Source organism: Candoia aspera, chromosome 1, assembly GCF_035149785.1.
Source record: "Candoia aspera isolate rCanAsp1 chromosome 1, rCanAsp1.hap2, whole genome shotgun sequence".
Taxonomy (NCBI): domain Eukaryota; kingdom Metazoa; phylum Chordata; class Lepidosauria; order Squamata; family Boidae; genus Candoia; species Candoia aspera.
The window spans coordinates 338570731-338581503 of record NC_086153.1 but is presented as its reverse complement, the minus strand read 5'-3'; the positions used below and the strand labels follow the sequence as shown (position 1 = coordinate 338581503).

Below are 10773 nucleotides of genomic sequence, written 5' to 3'. Positions count from 1 at the left end.
TTCCAAAAGTCATTAAAAATGTGACTTTGCTCCCAGGCTTGGGGGTAGAGTGGCTAGTGAGCCCCCATCAGTTTTTCTTTGAGGTGTGGTACTTTTCCTTCAGGACTTTTTCATGATTTTTATTTCGGGTTTGACTGTCTTCTATATAAAAAAAACTGTCACCCGGATTCTGGAGTCAGATGGACCTTAGATTTAATATTTGTTTGTTTGTTTAATTGGCTGATTGATTTAGAAGCGGCCCGACACCAAAATGATAGGAAGACGATAAAAAACAATAGAAATAATGATACAGACATGGTCGCTAACAGTGGCCACCACCTTGATGGCACATTAATCAATCCATGAATCAATAATAATAAATGTAAACATTGTATCGTTATTATAAATAATCATTATAATAAATTTAAAGGGGCATTGGAGGGCATGTGATCTGCAATAAATCAATCCGTTTTTACACTAACGTGGATTTTTAATCCTTGCCTTTGTTTATCTCAGCTTCTTTCCCTTCTGCCTGCAGAGAATGTAAACAGGCCAGCCCTTCGCTTCCTCATCTGTCAACTGTCCAATGTTCATCTAAGGTGGAGGCTATGCAATGTTAGTGAACATCTGGAACTAGGCATGATTAGAGTCTGCAGAGAACAAGGCAAGGAAATGGGCTTTAGGTCAGAAATGGGGAACTACATATCCCATCATCCCTGACTCTAGATTACAGCTGGCAGGAGCCAGGCACCCATAACACCGGGAGGAACCAGAAAGGTTTAGATTGGAATGGGATTAGAGAGGGTAGAAACGAGAGCAAGTGATTTATTGGAAGAAAATTGTGCTGGTGGTTGTGGAATCAAGAATGGGATTAATCAAGGAGAAGGAGGGTGTAATAAAGTGAGGGGGGCTTTGTGGGAGGAATAATTCAAGAAAAGCTCTCACATAGAAGCCAGGGAGAGGAAGTATGGTCTTCTAATAGCAAAGCAAAGCATAGATGGTTCATGGCAGTTTGAACCATCAAATACCCAGGCTGAGGGTTTTTTTTTTCCTCCTCTCTCCCAATCTGTTTTCCTCTTGTGCTATGTCACATTTCCCCCCTGTAAGCCTGCAAACTCCTTTACTACCAGTGAAGTTTTGAAAATTCTAAATAGGGATGCGCAAAGCTCACGGATCCAGATTGTTCCTGAACTTTTCATTCCCTTTCGGGAAGTAAGTCCTTCAAACGCAAAACTGCAGGAAGTGTCCTGGACACGGGCGGGCCAGATAAAACAGGCCTGGGTCACAGCCGGCTTCAGAAACCTTCTGTTCCCGAATCGGTGAATTTTGCACATTTCTGGTTCCCAAGAAGAAAGAAATACGACAAAGCCATCTGCAGATCTGGCTTCAGAGCTTCAGAACTGGCTGAGGTCCCCTGCGTGAAAGTCACAGATTCGTGCACCGATCAGCCGAAGGAGCGGGGGATCGGATCGGCTCCAAAACAAATCTCCCCACCCCCCACCCCCCACCCCCCACCAGAAAGCGTTGCAACTCAAGAAAAACGGGTTTCGTTGATATGCAGGACATGTCTAGGTGCTGAGTCAGGAGAAAGGCAGTCCCCGTGGGCGAGTCGTCCACCGGAGTTGGTAATTATTGTTTATCCAGATGTGGCCCCATGATTATGCACAAACATCTGGGAGGGGAAAGAGAAGTGGAGACGGAAAAAAGACTTGGGCTTCTCCTGAAGGCCAGAAGAAAGGGTTTTTTCCAAGACAAAAATTTCGCACATACACGCACCCATGCATTTTTCCTTTCTTGCTGGACAGACTGGGAAGGCAGCACTGTTCAGCGGTGAAAGCGCAGGTGGATGGTCCTGTATTTAACCCCAGCCCAAAGAAAGCAAAGCACATTTTCAAGAAGAGAGAGCAGAAGATTCACTTGGGCCCTGCTCACCCGTTTGAGCCCTTCAGCATCCTCCATCAATGTCATTTCTACCCTCTGTATTTTTGGGGTGGGGTGGGGGGGGGAGAATCCATTGAAGTCAATGGTCCAGTAAGTGGCACTGTGGGGGGAAGACCCCAAATACTACAATAATTTTTGGGAACAGCTTTTAAGCATTTTTATTTATTTATATTTATTTATATTTCAAATTTCTGTCACTGCCCATCTCCCCCAAAGGGGGACCTTTTGACAAGCATTTAGTTTGCCTGCCTTGAATTAAAAATATCTATCCCGCTGATTATTTCAAATATTGAATAATATTTTGGAGGGCCCTTTTCTAAGTGTGGGGCTCAGGATAATAGCCCCCGAGCACTACCAACTTGGGCTGAGAAAGAGGGGCAAAAAATCCTTCTTCAGAAAGAAACTTCCAAGTTAGAAGGAGAATAATCTCAGTGTAAAGCAGTCTCTCATTTTCTGGTTTAAATACCATACTGTATATACTCGCATATAAGCCCACCTCCAGATAAGCCGACCATCAATTTTTTAACCAAAATATCGAGAAAAATGTGGTATTTTTGTATGTTTTAGTTTTCACAATTGTCTTATCCAGGATAATCCACAGATAATCCATTTTTCATTGTATTTTGGTTAAAAATGCAAAAGTTGGCTTATCTGCGGATGGGCTTATACACGTGTACATACGGGATTTATGGGTACTTTTAAAAAGTATTACCATATATACTTGCAGATAAGCCCATCCACGGATGAGATGAACCCAATTTTGGGGGTGTACCTAAAATTCTCAGCTTATTTGTGAGTCTATATGGTAATCCTGTTCTTCAGAACCATGAGGACTAGTGCCTTAATTGATTTTTAGTGGGTTCATGGCTCAGTGAAAGAGTACATGCCTGGCTCAAAGAAACCTCCAGATCCAATCCCCAGTTTGGATCAGACTGCAAGTTTTAGGAAAAGACCTTCCTTTCCAGAGTAACCTGAAGAAGGCAGTAGATCCAAGTTGATTGAATTGGCTGTACATTAGGAGTGTGCCAAACATTTGGGATTCGAAACACGTTCGGCTCAGAATAATCGTTTTCAGCATGAAACATTGCAGTTCCAGCTGAAAATCGTTCAAGGGTTTTGCACACCCCTATTGTGACATTTTCTGCCCCCCCCCCAACAGCCAAAGTCCATGCCAGGTTGGAAGCTGAGATGGCATGGCCGGACTCAGATTTTCTAGGTTTGATTTGGGAAGAAGTTCCCTTGGTTTCAAAGAGGAGCTGAGCGTTTTCCAACAGCCTCCCTGTCTGATTTTGTTGCAAAAACTTGGCAAGGAAACCCGGCCGCACTGCGGGGAGGGGGGGCAGTTGCCACCTCCTGGCATGCTGGGTTAGATATTGCCACAGAGTCTTTGAGCTGGTGGTGGTGGATGATAGGCAGGGAGAAGTCTGCAAGGGCCAAGTGGTTGGGGCCCTCAAGGCAACCTGACCTGGATACCTTCATTTCTGGCAGTGACTTTGCAACCAACATGTCTGTTAATGAGAGTTTTGGCCAGGAGCAGTCTACCTGAAATTAAATATTGAAACTTTAACTCTTCAGGATCCTGACACATCTTGCTGCAGCAGGGGCGGGATCAACCCTCCCTGTCGGCTCTCAGGCAGAAAGCTTGGAAAGGTTCAAGGTGGGAGATCATGGGGGTGACATTAACAAACTCTGGCAAGGTTTAAGCATTTCCAGCAATTTGGGTTTGTTTGTGCAAGACCATATCCTATCATCCACTGCCAGTGAAGATCCTGAAGGCCATCCCATCACAAATTGCATTTATGTAGAGCAGTGTTTCTCAACCTTGGCCACTTGAAGATGTGTGGACTACAACACCCAGAATTCCCCAGCCAGCAGTAATCCCCAACCCCTGCCCATTCAGGCTCAAACACAGGCCAGAAGTTACAAAATTATTATATTCGTTGCATGGGCAGGCCTGTATGTCTGCATTAACAGTGTTCTTAAACTGAACATAAAGAATGAAACTTACCTCTTTAATGGGAAGTTGCCCAAATTTGAAATATTTTTTTAAATAAATCGTGATCTCCCAGGGAACCCCCAGTGACCTCACATGGAACCCGAGGGTGCTACGCAACCCTGGTGGAGAAACCCTGGTCCAACCTGTCCTGACTCCCAGGAAACACTCTGAGACAGGGAACTGGTCTCTAATGTTTTATTGATAATACACAACAGTAATCCTAACAAACTGAACAAACGTGGGAAAACCCAGCCATATAAACCCCGCAGGTTAAGGCGGTCCCAATCTGTGCCTCTTGGAATGGCTCACCAATTCCTCAGTGCTATGCATGCGCTTAACAGTCTGGAAAGGAGCCCCCTGCTCGCCATCCTTACTCATGACACAACCAGAGCCTTGATAGGTAATCTCCAGCCCCTTGAATTGTGCCCTAAACACGACTGGCCCCAAGTTCAACTCATCCAAAGACATGTTAGTCTGTTGAACCTGCTAGGTAAACAGCTGCATTCTGCCACCTGCAGTTTCTGGGTCGTCTTCAAGGGCAGCCCCACAGAGCGTGAATTACAGTAGCCTAGCCAAGAGCTGTTAGGGGCATGAGTCACTCTCTTCCGAGTAGATGTAGCAGATTAAAATATTTGCATGACTCCATTGCTGAGACTCACTGGTGAGATGGGAGGCCACATAAATCAATATAAATGTATATATTTATTTTACAGATTTATTTGCTTTTCCGATTGCTTTCGTCACCCACTCAGCTCCCCACATTGGCTCAAGTGCCTGAGAAACCTTTGCGACTTCCTCCTGTATTTAGCCAGGTCTGCTGAGCCCCTGAGCATGGCTTGGAAAATGCATCTTGCACCGAGCATGCGCACTGAATCCAGCACATCTAAAATTAACTTGACAAGTGCAGGGATGTATTTTTTTTTCTTTAATAATCCACCACAGATTTCAATTGGAGTACAATTCCCCAAAGCCCTCTATGTCCTGGCAGAGATGAACAGTACTGAATTGAATTCATTAAAAAAAACAATAATAAATGCATTGAAAATAAATGCATATATTTAGAAAAGCGGGGTCCAAATCAAAGTGCCTATCTCAAAATGTATATTAGGAAACATGTACAAAATCCAGCCAAATTAGGAAACTGTATACATAGTTACATGTGTTAGCAGGGGTGTCTGCAAAGGAGGTCAAAAAAGTCAAAATAGGGCCCCCACAACCATACAAAGGCCCACCTCTTTTTACGTGCATCGTAGAGGCTTTGATTCCAGAGCCTCCTGAAGACACCCCTGTAATGTTACAGAACACTGCAATTGCGGGCATTGGCAGGGAGGTCAAAAAAGGCAAGATGGCACTGGTGGTTTCAACCACATCATTAAAGGTCTGTCCCATTTTTAGGTGAAAAAGGACAAAGCTTTAATCATATGGTTAAAGCTGCCATTGGAATTTTCTGACCATCCCTACAAATTATTCAAATTTTCCAGGGTTATTTTATTTGCAAAACCAAATTATAAAAGGGTATCAGATACGAAAATTGGTCACATCCTTGTTTCAGCCAAGAGAGTTCCCGTCTTTGGCATCTTTTTAGGAATGGTAACACAGAAGGGACAGGTAGCAACCAGGGTTGCCCTTCTCAACATTCAGTTTTCCAAGTTGCATGAACATGCTTCCTTCTTGTTATTCTTCAACCGCCAGAACTAAAATGCCCCATCCTGAAAGTTTTTATGGGCAGTCAGAGGATATACTTATCTGTCGGTCTCTCCGCACGCACAGAAACACGGGAGCATGCCATTTCAATGCCCACTTAATCCAGAGATCAAAGCGGCTGCAATAATAACATTTCTCAAAACTGGATTTCGGCCAATCTCTAGCAGATTTCCTTTTTTCTTTTTTTTAAGGGGAAGGAAGCTAGAAAGCAGGCAAAAAATTACCCAGCTTTGGGAGGGAGGGAGGGAGGGAGGGAGAGAGACCACCAATTAGATAGGCAAATAAATGAAATGGTAGGTAGGTAGATAATTGGAAGGATGGATGGATGGATAGAGATAGACAGGTAGATTGATTGACTGATTGATTTTATTTTCTATCCCACCTTTATTAAGTTTATAAATAATAATATATATCTTTGTTGTTTATTCGTTTAGTCGCTTCCGACTCTTCGTGACTTCATGGACCAGCCCACGCCAGAGCTTCCTGTCGGTCGTCAACACCCCCAGCCCCCCCAGGGACGAGTCCGTCCCCTCTAGAATATCATCCATCCATCTTGCCCTTGGTCAGCCCCTCTTCCTTTTGCCTTCCACTCTCCCTAGCATCAGCATCTTCTCCAGGGTGTCCTGTCTTCTCATTATGTGGCCAAAGTATTTCAGTTTTGCCTTTAATATCATTCCCTCAAGTGAGCAGTCTGGCTTTATTTCCTGGAGGATGGACTGGTTGGATCTTCTTGCAGTCCGAGGCACTCTCAGAATTTTCCTCCAACACCACAGTTCAAAAGCATCGATCTTCCTTCGCTCAGCCTTCCTTATGGTCCAGCTATACCTAGTACCCCTTCCTCCTATTTTCCCCACAACGACCATCCTGTGAGGTGAGCTGGGCTGATAAATCACTGGGTAGGTAGGTAGATAGGCAGGCAGGCAGGCAGGCAGAGGGAAAGAGAGACAGACAGGATGATAGGATGGCCAGCCAAGCACAGTCGTTAGACAAATATTCAGACAGACAGGCAGACAGGTACAGAGGGAGGGAGATGGGTGGGTGGCGGACGGACGGACGGACGGACAGACGGCTGGCCAGACACCGGCAGACCCGATTCCCTGATCGCCTCCGGAGAAGGGATCTCCTTGCTGAGGCTGCCGGCTGGCAGTTGAAACCCCCCCCCCCCCGCCGCCCCGCGCCCAGCCTTACTTGTTTCCAAACTTTCTTGCGGGAGCCCCGCGCCTACCTCTTCTGGCTGACCAGCAAGACCACCGAGCCGTTCTGGATTTTGGCCTCCTTCACCGTCTCGCGCTCGCCCAGCTGCCGGGCGTTGTAGTAGAACGCCTTCTTCCAGGAGGTGACGCCCTCCCGGACCAGCGACGCCCTCAGGTCCATCATGCTGTCCGTCGGCCGCACCGTCAGCGGGACCAGCAGGTCCTCCTCGGCCAGGTGGACCTTGATGTGGAAGCGCTTCCAGCGGGAAAGGCTCCTGCGCAGGGTCTCCATCGCCGCGGGCTCCGGAGGAAGGCGGGCAGCGGACGGGAGCATCCAGCGGCGCGGCGCCGGGAAGAGGAACTCCGGGTTTCGGAAGGGAACGCCGCCCTGCAGGGCCGGCCCGACCGGTTCCCGGGAGAGCGGTGTTTCCCAACCTCCGCCACTTTCAGATGGGAGGACTTCAACTCCCAGAGTTCCCCCAGCCAGCAGGGCTGGCTGGGGGAACTCTGGGAGTTGAAGTCCTCCCATCTGAAAGTGGCGGAGGTTGAGAAAGTAAATGTCCAATGCCTGTTTCCCATGCCTAGGAAGAACGTTGTCTTTCCTCCCCTGGTGCCCCAGGCCGTGTTTGTGGAGGGGGGAAAAGGCCCACTCCCAGTCTTTGGTTCCAGAGATTGCGCCACACCCTGAACCTACCAAGGGGGGTTGAGTTCGTACAACATGCTTAGCCCCAGGCAGCGGGGGAGTGGGGAGCGGTGGGAAGAGCCAAGGCTAAAAACAACCAAGATGAACAGGATGTGTGAATGCAAATGCAGGATTTGCAAGGGCAAGGTAAGGGGTTCACAGGATGGTGGAATGGTAGTGTTGGGGACTTGTGAAAAAGCAAAAAAATATGGGTTGCAAATCTATACGATGGTGCAGAGGATTTTAAAGGTTAACATTCAGTTGAAACCAGAAACTGTTTTTACCAGGACCTGTGGTAACTTACAGCCAGTTAGAAAAGACTCATGGTTTTATGGCTGCGAGAGCTGGACCATAAGGAAGGCTGAACGAAGGAAGATCGATGCTTTGGAACTGTGGTGCTGGAGGAAAATTCTGAGAGTGCCTTGGACTGCCAGAAGATCAAACCAGTCCATCCTCCAGGAAATAAAGCCAGACTGCTCACTTGAGGGAACGATATTAAAGGCAAAACTGAAATACTTTGGCCACATAATGAGAAGACAGGACACCCTGGAGAAGATGCTGATACTAGGGAGAGTGGAGGGCAAAAGGAAGAGGGGCCGACCAAGGGCAAGGTGGACGGATGACATTCTAGAGGGGACGGACTCGTCCCTGGGGGAGCTGGGGGTGTTGACCGACAGGAAGCTCTGGCGTGGGCTGGTCCATGAAGTCACGAAGAGTCGGAAGCGACTAAATGAATAAACAACAACAACAAAGCGCAGCAAGGCTGTTATACGCACAGAGATGGCCAAATGCAGAGGTTCCCGCAGTGGATTCTGAAGCTGGCAGAACTTGAAGAAATGGCCAGATCGACGTGTTTGATTAGGGAAGGAACAACAGCTACTTTTATCAAAGGCTGGAAAGCCTCTGGGGAATTTTCGCTGAAAATGGATAAAAACGAATCGGTGATTTCTGGATTTACTGATTAAAAAGGGTTGTTTATGAGAAGAAGAGAATTCTGTTAAGTAATTTTGGAGGGGGGAAACAGTATTAATTACATTTGCAATTGCTGTAAAGAAGACTGCAAGTTGCTTCTTTAAGTATTTCCTGTTCCTTCTTTCTCTTTTTTCTCGATCTATATTATCACTTTTTCTTTTATCTTTCCTATTTTTCTTCTGTTTTCTCTCTTTTCTTGTATATTTCTTTGTGTCTAGCTTTTAACTTTGTGAAAATATTATTTTACTAAAATTATAAAAACAAGAATGGAAGGGACCTTGGAGGTCTTCTAGTCCAACCCCCAAGCAGTACAGAAATCTTCATCCCGTTCCAGGGTTGAATGACAGCAAGCTATATAAGATACTGTAAATTCCTATACAGGTAGTCCTTGACTTATGACCATATATTTAGCAACTGTTCAAAGTTATGACAGCACTGAAAAAAGTGACTTATGACCGTTCCTCGCACTTACGACTGTCACCACGCCCCTGCAGTGGTATGATCAAAATTCAGGCACTTGGCAACTGGCATATATTTACAACAGCTGCAGCATCCAGGGGTCACATGATCACCATTTGCGACCTTCCCAGTTGGCTTCCAACAAGCAAAGTCAATGAGTGAAGCTGGATTCGCTTAACGACCACATGATTCACTTAACAACCATGGCAAAAACATCGTAAAGTCAGGCGTGATTCACTTAACAACTTAGCAATGGAAGTTCCAGTCCCAATTGTGGTCATAAGTCAAAGACTATCTTTATTTATTTATTTATTTATTAATCAAATTTATCACCACCCATCTCCCAAAAGGGACTCTGGGCAGTTTACAATAAAACAAATAAAAATATAAAGTACTGTTGAAAGTTCCATGACAATTGACAGTTTTAACTTTAATTAAATGGTATAGCAATGCTTGGCCTGCGAAACATTGCTGAGGGACTATCATCTCAAATGGCTAAGCCAGGGGTGGTCAACATCTGACGAGGCAAAATTATTTAATAGCAGCTACTGCGATGTCTCCCTGTTGTTCATAATTTTCCATATGAGAAATGCCAGCAGGTACCGATCTTAGAATATTCACCATTCTGCAAAGGGTGCTTCATTTAGCTGCTTCGTTTAGGTGGATGTGTGAACCACACCATCAGGGCTTGTTCCATAAACCATGGTTTAAAAACATCCTAGCTTAGTGGAAGATTTGAGCCCAGTCAATATGGGGGAAACAGCTGGATGGATAATAGTAGCGCAGTAGAACAAGCACCTGGTGAAGAACTTGGGGCTCAGCAAAGAAAATTAGTTTACCTATGTGGCAAAGGAATTATAGTCCTGTTGTTAAGGAATAGATTCAAGATACATGCTTGTTATCCATAACTGAAATTTATTTATTTATTTATTTATTTATTTTTCACATTTCTATTACCACCCATCTCTCCCAAAAGGGGGACTCTTGATGTTCTAAAAATGGGATGAAGGCACCATATATAAAAGGTATAAGAATAAGGATTAAATTAATTTTCTACTGATATCGTATCGAACTTATTTTTTTCTTTTTCTTCCTACCTTCTCTTTCCTTCCCCTCCCTTTAAAGGTTTGGTGTTAAGTGGTGTAACGTCTTTGGCTTCCTCCTGGATGCATTCAGGTAGGTCGCAATTCGGGCAAGTTCTGATAATGCAAGATTCGATTTAGTGCGAATTGTAGCCCAGTCGCGCTAAATGGGACCCCAAATTCAGTTAATGCAAGGCTAGCAAGTGCGCAGTGGAGGCTCGTGCATGCACGGTTACAGTTTTAGATCCTGCTCAGCTTCACACATGCAAACTGGAGAAAAGGAAGATTCCGTCGGAGGAAAACAGTCAAGTTTAAGAAAGAAGAGGCTTGCTGTTGATTAGAGCAAAAATTTGACGCGCTTGAACATCGTAAATGTGTTCATAGCAACTCTAAAATAGTACAACCTGTTGGAATGCCTGAATCGACGGTAGATTTTTTAAATTATTATTTTATTTTGCTTTCTACACTCTGTAATTTCGTTAACCGTAAGTGTAAATTAAAAGTGTATTCTTTTCATCCTTTACTGCAGGGTTTCTCGGCCAGGGTTCCATGACACCCAAGGGTTCCGCAAGATTCACACGACATGCCAAGGGAGGAAGGGAGGTGGTTAAAGTAACCAAGTTCAGGTTGTAGCCGCCACGTATTTAATTGTCCTGGTTCCGCGCATTGTCAGCTCTAAGACTTTGAGAATAGTGCCTGCGTAGCCCCAGAATCTAATCTTGCCCCAGTCCTCTTAAGATTTCACATTACAACATCGTATGGAGA

At 45.2% G+C, this 10773-nt stretch overlaps 1 protein-coding gene across 1 annotated transcript; it reads right to left on the bottom strand.

The window, feature by feature from the left end:
- Positions 1 to 6841: 6841 nt before the first annotated feature.
- Positions 6842 to 7105, bottom strand: TINCR (TINCR ubiquitin domain containing). The gene has a single exon (XM_063294327.1). It carries the CDS (start codon positions 7103 to 7105, stop codon positions 6842 to 6844), a length of 264 nt encoding a protein of 87 aa, XP_063150397.1.
- Positions 7106 to 10773: the final 3668 nt, after the last annotated feature.

Coding starts and splice junctions, on each gene's coding strand:
- TINCR (XM_063294327.1), bottom strand. CDS start 7,105: ATGGAGACCCTGCGCAGGAGCCTTTCCCGCTGGAAGCGCTTCCACATC.